Consider the following 14,260-nt stretch of genomic DNA (forward strand, 5'->3'; position numbering starts at 1 on the left):
CAATACTGTATGTTCCACATAGTAGTACTTTCCCTCATCCAAAAATAGATTAGCAGGTCTTTCCATTCCTCCAGCAAACAAGTGATCGCACTGTCCCGAGGGCCTGTCCGATTTTAACGTGTGTCCTCCAGGGACAGACGGAGGCTTGCGTTCATGTATCTTCAGGTCTTCGCTCACCTCAGACCGAGAAGAACACGAAGCGTTGGCGTAAACCGATCCGTCAGATGGACGGTCTACCGAAATAATTGAAGTGTGAGCCGTGGAGGACAACAGACTGACGTGTGCCGCACAGCAGGGGAATTTATCTCCATTTCTGAACGCCATCAACAATTCATTACAGTTCACTGAAGTCGGCCTCATCTAAAAGCAGCCGGATATTGGACGCGGGCAAATAGTGGCGATCTAATGACCGTTTCCTACAAGCGTGATGTGTTTTCAGCAGAGGGCCTCTCCAGTGCCTTGAGGAGAGATCATGAAATGAGTCCTCAAGGATTTCTCCGCTTCAGATGATACGATGATAAACAGAATGTTGTTTTAAACGTCGTGTCGCTCGAAGACTCCCCGCAGAAGCTCTCTCAGTCGAGCGCGAGGGTGTTTAGGCGTCCTGCCTTTGTTGTTTTCCTTGTGAAGTGTTGAAAGGATGTGTCATTTCAAACAGAGAGAGATGGCCGGTTTTCCGCCTGAGAAACAAAAGCACTGGCACATAGTCGCTGTGTGAAATCTGAAGTCAACTTAATTATAATGGAGAAAACAATATTTGTCAGATCAGCTTCCTGGTTAGGAGTCCTAACGTGAAATTTGCCTTAATCAGTTGCTGTATACTGAGAGGATAGAGAACAGACTGGTTTAGTCAGGTTCTTTTCTTCAGTTTCAGAATGGTTAGGCTACTTCAAATCCTTGATAATGCTGTTAGGGACAAACTCTGTTTATATTTTTATCGGTTTGTCTTTATTCTGTTCATCTTTTTTTTGTGTGTGTTCCTATACAGCAAGGTTTTATTAATTATTAATTAATTATTTTATTTTATTTAAATTTTAATTGTATTTATTTAATTTAATTCATTTTTATTTAAATGATAAACATTTTTCTTCTTCAGGTAATGCTGTTAGATTCCGGATTTTTAAAGCTCTGTTTATGTTATTATCTGTGTTCTATTTAGAGAAACATAAAAAAATGCAGGCTGTTCAATTGTTTTGTTTTATAGCCTATTATTCAAAGTGTGTCTCAATTAATTAAACATTGCTAATTTAATTTACATAATATAATATTTTCTTTTTTTATTTGAGAATATTGAAATTTCAGAGGTATTAATATAGACGTCTGAAATGTTGTTATCATGACAAACAACAGCTAGTTTAATTCGGTTTGGTTGTGTGTTGTGGTTGTCACACCAAGGGCCGTTCTTAGGGCAGTGCAACTGGTGTGACCGCACCGGGCCCCGTGGCCCCGTGGCCCCGTGGTGAACGAACCGAGGCTTGAAACGGCCCTGGCGACACCTGTAAATAACTTTGTGTGTCAAGAACAGAATTAATTACTCCTTATTTAACTACTTCTTTAACTGCAGTGTGTGAACATGGTGTCACGATTTGGTCTTGTCTCTGTCACGTTTTGGTTTGTTCATGTCATGTCATGTCACGCTATCTCACAACCAATTTGTACGAATTTGTACGATTTGTCTAAACCCACGTGATGGGTAGGTTTAGGGGTGGGGTCAGTGGAAGGTAATTCGTATGAATTCATACGAACTGGGCAACTCGTAATATATGTATGATTTAGCAAAAATCCGTACGAATTAGCCACCTCATAAAATTTGTACGAATTGCCGTGAGATCGGGTTGGTCATGTTCCATGTCTGTCATGTGATCCTGCCATGTGTCTTGTCATTGGTTAATCGTCTGTTCATTGCTCACAGGTGTCCTTTGTCATTAGTCTGTGTATTTAAGCCCTCATGTTTGCCATGTGTCCTTGTCAACTTTTATTTCACTGTAATCTCTGTCGGTAAGCGTCATGTTATGGTTTTTGTTTCATGCCACGCCATGTTTTTGTTTTGTTTAATTGATAAATAAACTGCACTTGGATTCTCTATACAACTTGCCTTCAGTGGATTTTTAAACATGGCCAATTGACCCTTCGCAAAGACCCGCCCCCCTTAGTTACTGTTGCTATGTCCGACAAGCTACGCCGCTCTCACGCACACACCATGTTCTCACGCAGTGAAAAATGCATCGCGGATCAGAGAGGAGACTGACAATACGCTGACGAACAGGGCAGACCAGGTTACTTTCGGTTACTTTTGATATTAAACATATTAAACAAAGACTTACCTTTCAAATTTGGTCATTTTTAAAAAGAAATTTAAACAATAAATATCGTTTTGTGGCTCTTTAATGTGTCGTGACAGATCGCTGCAGAGCCTCAGTTAAAGCTGCACGTGAACCGATCATCTCTTCCTTCTAGTTCATTTATAGCATCAAATAAACATGAATGAACATAAGAAGGAATGTTGTTTTAACCGCGGAAAGGCGTCAGTATATTCAGTTTTTCAAGTTCAAATCCTCCCATGTTAATCTACTAACTCTCCTGACTGCTTTGTCGGACAAAATGGCGGATGGCGAAGTATGGTTGGTCAGATCACCTGTCAATCAAGCTCCCTGCGAAGGGTCAATTAGAAAGGAAGAAATAATTATATTTTCCAGGAAGTTAAAAAACGTGTGTGTGTGTGTGTGTGTGTGTGTGTTCCTTTCATAGAGTAGAAGAGCAAAGGAGGAAGAGATAGATCAGTGATTTGACTGATCTGAATGGAATCAGTCAGCTGTTGAATTATAGCCATATGGATGTCCTGCCTATCAAAATTCATCGTAAAACCTTCATCTGTACTTTGAAAAACTGCATCTGTTGATGTCGCTCCATCTGGAACAGATAGCTGGTTTTGAAATCAAGTTTAAAAGAATTTTGCTAATCCTAAGATATGTTGAGCTCTTAGCATTGTAGTTGCAAAAAAGAGAAAGCTACGTACTAAATACTTTTAAATAAAATTGTAATTCTGATCACTTGGTTAAAGTAAAGTAACAGCACGCAAGATGAGTTGCACTCAAGTCTGAGTTGCATACTTATTGTAAAATCACTAACCTTAACTCAAGCAATAGTATTAGTTATTAGTGCTTACAAGAAAACACCATTAATGTTACACCTTGTTTTGAGCATTTGAAAATGTGCTTTGGATAATTAAAATTCAAAGCAAAACAAAGAAAGATGGATATATATATATATATATATATATATATATATATATATATATATATATATATATATATATATATATATATTAATTCTCTTGTTGATTCCTCACCCGTTTGTATTATTCACACATATTCATTAAAAATACATTCCATGCTAATGATAAACATTATGTTCCTATTCCCATCAGGAAGGCATACATCTCTCATTAGTAAAAGCTTTACATTTTTAGCCCGGAATGAATTGTTCTTAATCGCTCTGCTGGAGAATTTTCTGAGATCAGTGCTTCATCCTATGCCGTTTTATGTCATTTTATTTTTAAAAATGTTTTAATTATTCAGGATTTTGCTATAATACTCAGATTTGTATAGAGAAAAGTGAAATTTTGCTGGTTTTAGTATAGATAAATATTATAAATATTCCCATCTTATTAGGAAAAGCTTTAAATTTCTATCCCAAAATTCATTGTGCTTAATCGACAGTTGATGGCACATTTTCTGCACTCGCTGAGACCAGTGCTTTTACTTTTCGGTATTTATTTTTATTTTATTTTCAATGACACATTCTTCAAAGTGTTTTCAATAATGAAACATTACTAATTTAATTTAAATAATATTTAACTTTCTAAATGAAGAAGTGTGTTCATACATACTATATACACACACGCTTATATTTATATAAATAAATATTCCTGTCTCATTGAAAAAGCTTTACATTTCTATCCGAAAATGCATTGTGCTTAATCGCTCTGAGACTGTTGGTTGGACATATTCTGCCCTCGCTGAGACCAATGCTTCACCCTCCATCAATCCTCAGGTCTGAGAGACCAGAAGAACCCAAAGTGGAGAACAGTTTTCAGGAAGTAAAAGGAAAAGATGGAGAAGTTAACCACTGCCCCGCGGGACGTCTCAGTTTGTGAATGAGCACAACTGTAAAATTTCAGAGCAGGACTTTTCTGTTTTTGATGGATAGACACTTTAAAATTACATTTTCTGGCGGGGCAAAAGATTAAAAATGATTTTAGAAAGTGTACACCTGATTCTCTGGAGAGATGCTTTTGTTGAGGAAAGGCATTTGTCACCGCTGACAGGCATTTCCATGTGTAATTGTGACATGGGCTTCTGAAATGGACTGTTGTAAGAGGCCTAAACCGCTGGACGATGAGATTAGCATTGGCAGATTCGTATTTAGTATTATTTTCATGGGGAATATCTTTTGACATAACTATCGGATGACATTTTATGTTTTTATATCATCTGAGAAGTTTGGGTTTGGTGAGATCTGTCTATAAAAGAAGTCTCTGATACTCATCTAGGCTACATTTATTAGATAAAAATGCAGTAAAAAATTATATTGTAAAATAATATTAGAATTTAAAATAACTTTTTGACACTATACACAGTAATGTATGTTTGTTTATTTGTTTATATTTATTTATTTATCGTGAGCAATATTTTGTTTTGTTTATATATATATGTGTGTGCGTGCGTGTGTGCGTGTGTGTGTGTGTGTGTGTGTGTGTGTGTGTGTGTGTGTGTGTGTGTGTGTGTGTGTGTGTGTGTGTGTGTGTGTGTGTTTGTGTGTGTGTGTGTGTGTGTGTGTGTAAAAGATTCTTGACAATATCAGCATAAACTCTTATCATTCTTGGCATAAATTCATTAAAGTAACTGGCAGTTATCTTTGAAGACCAGTAATAATGGTGTTCTTCTTTGATAACATAATGATTGGTAATAAACAGTATACACGTCACACTCTGAACAGATTTATTTTTTGAAGATTATTGGTTCCTCACATCTTTTAGTTTTTCTGATGAATACAAATCAGGTTAGACAAACCAACTAGATCACTGTTTAGAGATGGTTTGAAAAGGTATTGTATTTATGTTCTATACTATGTGTGTGCGGTGCGCGTGTGTGCATGTGTGTGTGTGTGAGAATGACAAGGTTTTTATGCTGGTATTGTCCTAGGGTATTTCAAAATACTATAAAGACTATATATTATACAATATGTATATATGTATAGCAAACACATTTGCTAAAATTAATCAGAATTCCCAACTTTGAGGAGACAGATGGATTTTTTTGTTAGGTTTCTAAGCTTTAAGGTTGCATGTGCACAATGCAGTGTGACAAAAAAGCGAGGTTTTGTCATGCTACACACACACACTGAAGCTTGGCACCCTTAGTTTTAAGTCTGTGAAAATGGCCTCTGAATGTATTTAACTTGCACAGTGTCACTCCCAGTGCTCTTCTCGTGTATGAAACATGTTGACACACAGATGCTAGCGCTTCTGTCCTGTAGTGTGTTCTTGGCATCTCTGTTTTGAAAGCAGCTGTTCTACTGTCACACTACTGATAAATGTTAAGTTAGTAGCAGCGCTGCCGCTACTTTTAGTTAGTTACTCCTCAACACCCGTTTGTACGTTTGTAACCGCGAGAGAGAGAGACAGAGAGAGAGAGAGAGGCCATCTGTTCCTACTTTCTGACCCAGTGCTCTCATCAGGAACAGCCTTTCTAAATTAGAAGTCCAATCACTGAGTGCACTAATACTGCTGATTACAACACGTGCTCCCTGCGAGCGAGGGATGGAGAAAGACAGATTAGAGAGAGCTGGAACCGTTCTCTAAGTAGAAAATTAACCAAAGTGATGACATTTAAAAGAAATGCAAAAAAAAAAGTGCAGTCAACCTGGTAATGAACGGAGTGAGAGAGGTTCCCTGGAGTATGTACTGCTTTTACATGTAAAATACAAGAAGAAGAAGAGCTCATCTGATGCACAGGGTGGTTCTTTAGTTAGTGCCGTCAATTCACGTTAATGCATTTAATTCCTTTTTAAGGACAGAAAACGAAATAAATGCCCTTTGTTTGATTAAGTTTAGCAGCATTAATGTACTGTATATAACAGCAATCCTTACTCGTCGTACTTGCACAAAAACAACAGATTCTATATTTCTGGTAACACTTTACAATAAGGTTTCATTTGTTAAAGTTGGCATGAAACTGAATTTGTGATTGTCTTTTCTTCTCTATTGTGACGAATATCCGAGTGAAACGGCTTCTCGAACAAGAAAAAAAATATAGGGCTGGACTTGATTTTTGTTCATCAGGAATTGATTGGATGGTTGTTTGCTATTGGTGGATCTCATGTGAGTGACAGGTTGCCCCGCCCCAGTGAACACGTCATCAGAGAAGAGAAGAGAAGGCACTGTATTTTATATTTAAATGCATTTTATATCAGGGGCCAAGTACCGAAGGTTTGTAGGCACCTATTGTAATAGAACCGCTTGTGGGAAAGTAATGAAATTTGGCACATTGATAGAGGACAGTCTGAACTTTAAACACAGCAATTTTGGAGTCTCTAACTCAATCAATCTAGCACCACCAATTGTCCATATTTGCTGTCACTTTTATGCTAAAAACTTTTGAACTGTAAGGGCTAGAAACAAAGTTCGGGTATGTGTCTTCGGTACCGTGCCCTGAAGGTACTGAATGTTTTGGGGCAGCGCCACCTTGTGGTCAAAAGTTATAATGAAGTTTCCAAAAATGCTAATTTTAGCTATTGTAATAAAACTGGCCTTAGTTGATTCCTTGTGTCATGCCGAGAACATAGATTTTAGACAAATTCTACTTTACACGTTTTCCTTTTTTATTCTTTGAAATACTGTTTACCAAATAATGTAGTATTGAGAGTAGATTGATAGTATACAGATCATTAGAAGTTAGAGAGTAGTTTTATTCAGTGTTATTACCCAACTAGCCAGCAAGAATTACAAAAAATATATATTTTTTAATTTTATTTGGTCACTCTTTGGCGACTCCAGTGGCCAAGTAATGAATACAAACTTTTACCTGTACCATTTGACAGTAGACGTATGTTTTTGCTGAACGAGAGGACTCACATTTTCAACATCTAAAGTCTTTGTGCTTTCAATTGTGTTCTAAAGTGTTCGGAGTTAACTTTTTCACTCAAATACAGATCAATCTGTTATTTGCGTTTCAGATGGCAAGATACACTGTATAATGACAGACACTGTTGTAGTCAAGCAAACCACTGGTCTGTGTGAATGTCTCTTGACGGCTGTCTGGATAGATGTGATGACAGTAGTGCTGTTCTACATCAGGCAGGTCTGCTGTATATGAGACAATAACAGTATTTATCTGCACTTTGATCTCTGAAACCATACTGACATTTTATGTTAAAAAAACAGCTACATTGCATACTACATGAAAGGTAATATCCACATAATAGAGGCACTTTAACATTTAACATGAAAATCGAGGTCTCGCTCAACCCTGATCCTGACCGCAATGATAACCCATCTAGTGTTGGGTGTAATGCATCACTAAGTAATTAATGAAAAAGTTAAGAGATTACTCTGTAATTTAATTACAGTAACTTCTGATGTAATTGCATTAAATACTGTATAGACTAGAACAGTTCTATATAAAATAATATAAAAATATAATGTCTACTGTTCGAATGTATGTATTTAATGTAACCTTCTCCCTTTAAATACTTTTTTCAGTTCAAGAATAATTGGAAACGCTTCATTTTACAGTACAGTACTTACAGTGTACTTACCTAGAAAGTACTGGGTAATATAAGGTAAGTACATGGGTTTAGGGTAGGTTTAGGGATAGGTTCAGGGTTATTACCTAGTTATTACCCAGTTATTACCCAGTTATTGTAATTACTATAATAACATAGTATGTACATGGGAAACAGGACTGTAAAATGAAGCGTTACCGAATAATTCATGCAATTTTATATTATTTATTTGAAAGACTTAAAAAGGAGAAATTTCATGCCCTGTATTGTTCAACTGGTCAATGTTGATATGGGATTTACAAAGTTACAATTATTAATAACAAGCAATGCAATACTTTTTAGAGAGAGTAATGAGTATAGTAATCTAAGTATACTGTTGAAGATGTAATTAGTAGCAAGAAATGAATGACTTTTTTTAGGGTACGATTCGCGTTTTTGTTGCTTACACAGAGACCGTTTTCAAAAACTTCCACTCTAAAACCCGTTTTCAAAAGTTTACGTTTTCAGGCACCCCAAAACGCCGGTGTCGTTGTATAAACGAACGGCCAAAACGCATAAAAAGTTTTACGCTTTTAGTTAAAATCGGTGTCGTGTAAACAGCCCCTTACCCAACACTGTCCATATGTGACCTCCATAACATTGTTCAAAACACCATTGCAGCCGCGTATAGACGTAACAAGCCAAATGCAAAGGCAACGGCGAGCTTAATTTGTTGTTTTGTGGTACCTATGGGACGCTGAAGCCGGTGTGTGTTATCTGTTAGCGCTGTACCCGAGACACGTCCATGTGGCAGCTGGCATTTTTTCAAATTGAAGGTGACTCCTTGTTTACACATTTCCAACTACCGGTAGTTGGGTGCAGTGAATGTAAAGCAGGATTCAGGGTCTCTGGGCTTATGGGGGGTAAAACTGGGTCAGGTGCACGTCTCACGCCGACTCCTTCTCCACACAGATGTGCACATCTGTCACAGCTTCCCGCTTCAAGTGTCCCGCCGGCAGCTCAGGGCCAGACGCGCACCACCTCTCGTGTTTCCCAGATGGATGGGAGCAGGAAGATACAGTTTACCGTGTTTATCTGGGAAAGAAATCTAGCATGATTTGGCCCTCGGATACAGTCACAGAGAGAGAGAAAAAAAAAAACTTGTTCCATGGTGACCTTGATTCGTACTGAAAACAGGCTAGGTGTCTGGTCATCAATAAAGCCTTGGGGACGGCCCACTGCATGTGTCAATGCTCCGGCTCGACATGCTTCATCATGCTACATTTCTGCTTCTGTAGAAACTACACGAAAAGAAATGTCTTAATCGGTACTTTTGTCTTGTTTGGACATTTTTCTTCATTTGTCTTCATTGGACATCTACTTTTAAATCGTATTTTTATTCTTTAGCTTTTGGAAACCTGTAATTGTTGTTTTTATTGTATTGTAGACCTGCTTTGTACACTGTACAGCACTGTACAAGATCAAGTTATATAGTGTTTAAATGTGCTCTATAAATAAATGTGGTTTTGCTGTAAAAATATCTATAAATTAGTGCTGTCAAATCGATTCATTCTGATTAATCGCATCTAACATAAAAGTTTGTATGTATATATATACAGTCAAACCAAAAAATATTCATGTATCATTTTTTATATTTTTTTATTTGTGGGTGCAGGACACTATAGTTCATTTATGTAAATTTGGATAGCAAAATAAAGTAAACTCTGACATATTATCCCCCCAAAATCTTCATACAGTGACTACCAGTAACATGTATAAAATTTGGGACCAAAAATTATTCAGACACTTTGACCTGAGCATGTTTTGCTGAAGTGTTTTTTCTTTAATTTCTAATGCAACCTTTTTACACCACAGACTGAACAAAATGAAACATTGCTTGGTAATCGGTTGGCTAATCTAATTGTGTAGTTAAATTTAACTATTCACCATAAATCATTTGTGAGACAGTCTAACAGAAGGACGGAAAAAAACAGTGAAATATCAACTGATTTGATAACTCTGAGTTCTTGTCACATTTTATTACCATTTTCTAAAATATAGCGAATAAACTGTGATAATGTGAGAAATGTTGAAGGTGTCTTAATATATTTTGGTTTGACTGTATAATTATATATTTACAGAATGTCATGTAGACGCAATTAATCATAATTTATCGATTTGACAGCACTACTAAAAGTAAAAATATTTTGTTTCTAAAGTAAAAGATCTTTAAAACGAGATAAACTTACTTGTGAGAAACTATATTATCTGTAAACAAACTAACTCTTGTTTTCAGATGATCTTGAATTTATTTGACTTTTCTCAGCCCTTAGCTATTTGTCAAACACTTAAAATAGTGTGTGTGTGTGTGTGTGTGTGTGTGTGTTGTGTGTGTGTGTGTGTGTGTGTGTGTGTGTGTGTGTGTGTGTGTGTGTGTGTGTGTGTGTGTGTGTGTGTGTGTGTGTGTGTGTGTGTGTGTGTGTGTGTGTGTGTGTGTGTGTGTGTACATGTATATTTTGAATGTCTTTGTAACATGTTTTATTTTCAATTTACAGTGAATCTCTTGGACACAACCAAAATATCAGGAGACTGGGGCTGGCTCACATATCCTTCACATGGGGTAAGAAAATTCTGTTTCTTCATTATTATTTATGTGTTTTGAATTTTTACTTCAGTAAAGTGCATCATTATTTATGCTGAGAGGAAATCGTTTATAACTTGCTCCTCCAGCTCAAACCAGTTTGATTTCTGATTGGCTCGTTTAGTCGTTTTGCTTTTGCACGATCACTGTAACTGTTTATAATTTTATGATGAGTAGGTTATGTTATCAAAACTGTCCAGCAGTGTTAGAGCCGGTGGCACAGAAGATACATGAAGCAAATTTTGAGTCAGCATGAAATCAAAAATGACCTATTTACTTTATTAATTCACATTACTGGTCTTATTGTGAACAGCTGGTGCATATAAATAAATAATTCCAAAGGTCTTTGTAATTTTTCATCAAAATGTTATCATTTGCCTTACCTATAAAACAACTTTTTATACAAAGAGGTTAAATTGGGCCAGAATGACTCAAAAATAAGCCACAAATATGGAAATAAGGAAAAGGAAATTTATGTGTGTGTGTGTGTGTGTGTATATATATATATATATGTGTGTGTGTGTGTGTGTGTGTGTGTGTGTGTGTGTGTGTGTGTGTGTGTGTGTGTGTGTGTGTGTGTGTGTGTGTGTGTGTGTGTGTGTGTGTGTTTATATCATAAACAATTCCAAACTCCTTTGTCCCACTTGACACATTATTCAACCACTCTCATCTGTACCATAAGAGAGAGAGAGAGAGAGAGAGAGAGAGAGAGAGAGAGAGAGAGAGAGAGAGAGAGAGAGAGAGAGAGAGAGAGAGAGAGAGAGGTATGTGTGTGTGTGTCGGTGAGGACAGACCAGGAGAAGAAAAAAGGAAGGCGATGTTCAGAGTTGGCTGCATTTGCATATTCTAATGGAGAAAATGATGCATGGGGTATTGAATTAACAGCGCACAAAGTGATCTAAGCGTTGAACTGTCACAATTAGCGAGGTATTCTGTCAGAGTCTGATGCTGGAGTGATGTCCCTTAGTGTGACGCGCCGACAATAACCAAACCACCACTGATGTACTGGAACAATCCCTCCGTTATGGGCTCACGTGTTTAACTGTGGTGGAGTGCAAGTAAACTCCTCAAATCAAAGTCTTTCAACAGAATATGAAAAGGGTTATTTGTGCATTTATGTTGTAAATAATTCCGTCTTGAGTGCTTGCCTGTGCAAACGTCTCCTCCATGATGGTAGTGTGTTGTGGATAGTTATCTGGAGATAGTTCTGGGTGGTTTCTGTGATATTCTGGTCTGTTATGGCTTATGTTCCTCCTTCAGTAACTATATTGGGTGATGGGACTACTGGATACAAGGCCAAAATTGTATGTTTGTTTGCTCGGAAAACTAAAATCACATCTCTTTTAAACAAGACACAAGTTTGAGGTAGAATTTGTGTAGAAAAAAAACATTGCATGACTTTAATACTTCAGGTTATCAAGATCAGAAAATGATCTGGACCAAATTCGAACTTTGGTTGACAAGACGCCATGTTGTGACTGCTTTATTTTATCATTTATATTTTAATGTTCTATTATATTATATTATATTATATTATATTATATTATATTATATTACTGTAATAGTTTGAGGTCAGAAATACTGTCAAAAGTTTGGGGTCAATACATTTGTTTTACTTTCATTAAAAGATGCATTAAATTGATCAAAATTGGCAGTAAAGACATAGAAATATTTCAAAAGATGTATATTTCAAATAAAAGCTGTGCATTTGAACTTTCTATTAATAAAATAATTGTGGAATCATGTTTTGTACAAAAATACAAAGCAGCACAACTGTTTTCAGCAATAATAAGAAATGTTTCATGATTTCTGAAGGATCATGTGACACTGAAGACTGGAGTAATGATGCTGAAAATTCAGCTTTGATCACAGGAATAAATTACATTTTAAAATATATTAAAATAGAAAAAAAGTTATTTTAAATTGTAATCACATTTCACAATATTACAGTTTTTTTCTGTATTTATGATCAAATAAATGCAGCTTTGCTGGACAGAAGAGACCTTTTTAAAAAGCATTAATAAATCTTACTGATCCCAAACTTTTGTACGGTAGTGTATATACTGTATATACAATATCAGTATGGCTCAATGTAATTTTTACAGTTCAATTTAAACCATATATTATGTTGCAGCTGCTAATAAAGTTACTCACCAAAGCCTATTTTTACTTTAAATTATGTTTAATTTGTATCCTTGGTGAGAGGGAAAGCGCAAGAGAGAGAAAGTTTCTGAAATATTGAACAGTCATAAAGGTGCACAAATGAAATGGATTTACTCTCTTACAGAGAGCGCATTTACTACGACCTGAAAAGTAGAAAATGGGACATACATAATTCACTGAAGTGCGCTTTCAATGCAAGTCAACAAGCAGTTACGCAGTAAAACTGCCAGATAACGAGCGTCCCCATATGCGTTTGCCCTCTAATTACTGTTTGTTAAATGTATTCTCAACGAATAATGCAAACTATTTACTTGAACTTTGCCACCGCTTTTCGCTCGCATCCACTCAGTCACATAAACACAGAAGACCTGGAACAGCGATTAAACCGCCTCCTGTGGGAAGAAGCAGTTATTTCTTCCTCTCTCAACTGTAAAAATAATTTCCACAAATACATTATGTTAGTGTGCATATTCACACTGGCACAGCAAACACCTCCTCCCCAATTATTACTTGACAGCTTGCTAAAATTAGCGGCGTACTTTAACAGCTCTGCATTAGTTAGTGTCCCTGTCTGATTTGACTGTGTCGGTCCCCACTGAAATGAGCCACGACAAATGCATCTCATTTACACACCGCAACGCTCCCTGCCCATAAACTCCTGTTTGCTTCTCTAATAGCTGTACTTTATTTTTTTAATGTGCATTCAACTTCAGATCTGTTGACTCGCAAATTCAGCCAATAGGAAAGTAAAGTAACAAATGAAATGTTTTTAATATCTCATATGTCTCATATGCTGGACAGCAAATTTGTAGAGCAAATGAAGCCTGTTTTTTTTAAAGCTTTTTTTGTTTGTTTAGAAAAAGACCTCACTAAATTCATATGCACCTCCTATAGAAAGTGTGCTCAGATTTGTCAAGATACCAAATTCTTCATATTAGGATCTCAGACTTTTGATTGAAGATTTTGATATATTGGCTAATGGGAAACAGGAGACTTCTCCATTTGTTCTCCATTTAAACAGATTGCTCTGGATGGGTGGATGGATGGATGGATGGATGGATGGATGGATGGATGGATGGATAAAGAGACAGACAGACCAACCAATGGATGGATGGATGGATGGATGGCTGGCTGGACAGATGGATGATAGATAAATAGACAGACAGATAGACCATTAGATGGATGGATGGATTAATGGATGCATGGATGGATGGATAGACAGATACACAGATGGACGGATAGATAGATAGATAGATAGATAGATAGATAGATAGATAGATAGATAGATAGATAGATAGATAGATAGATAGATAGATAGATAGATAGATGGGCTGATGGATGGATGGATGGATGGATGGATGGATGGATGGATGGATGGATGGATGGATGGATGGATGGAAGGATGGATGGACGGATAGATGGACTTTTTTTTTCAAAAACCAATTGAGATATTAAAGAGTTTTCGTCAGTAATCAGATAAGTAATTCGTCAGTAATTCATTCAAGATCAGTCTTGAATGAATTTGTTGAGAAATATTCGTAAATATAAAAATAAAGGGATTGTATTGAGATCTTTGACTTTTAATTGATCTCAAATATTTCTCATCAAATTCAAAAAGACTAAATGGCCTGGGACATTCTATAGTTCTATAATCTTCCAGTATGCCAACAATTGTCTCATTTGTTTCTACTT

General features: G+C 36.5%; 1 protein-coding gene across 2 annotated transcripts in view; it reads left to right on the top strand.

Annotated features, from left to right (window-relative positions):
• The window catches only part of epha8 (eph receptor A8), a 101,147-nt gene that overhangs the window by 25,351 nt on the left and 61,536 nt on the right, over positions 1-14,260 (top strand). For both annotated transcript variants that reach the window (XM_077204043.1, XM_077204044.1), the window contains exon 3: positions 10,320-10,384. In XM_077204043.1, the coding sequence (XP_077060158.1) occupies positions 10,320-10,384 (65 nt within the window). The remainder of the gene's footprint in view (positions 1-10,319; positions 10,385-14,260) is intronic.

The sequence above is a fragment of the Siphateles boraxobius genome, unplaced genomic scaffold (genome assembly GCF_051911475.1).
Source record: "Siphateles boraxobius isolate OS27281-9 unplaced genomic scaffold, OSU_SipBor_1 5, whole genome shotgun sequence".
In the NCBI taxonomy this organism is placed as follows: domain Eukaryota; kingdom Metazoa; phylum Chordata; class Actinopteri; order Cypriniformes; family Leuciscidae; genus Siphateles; species Siphateles boraxobius.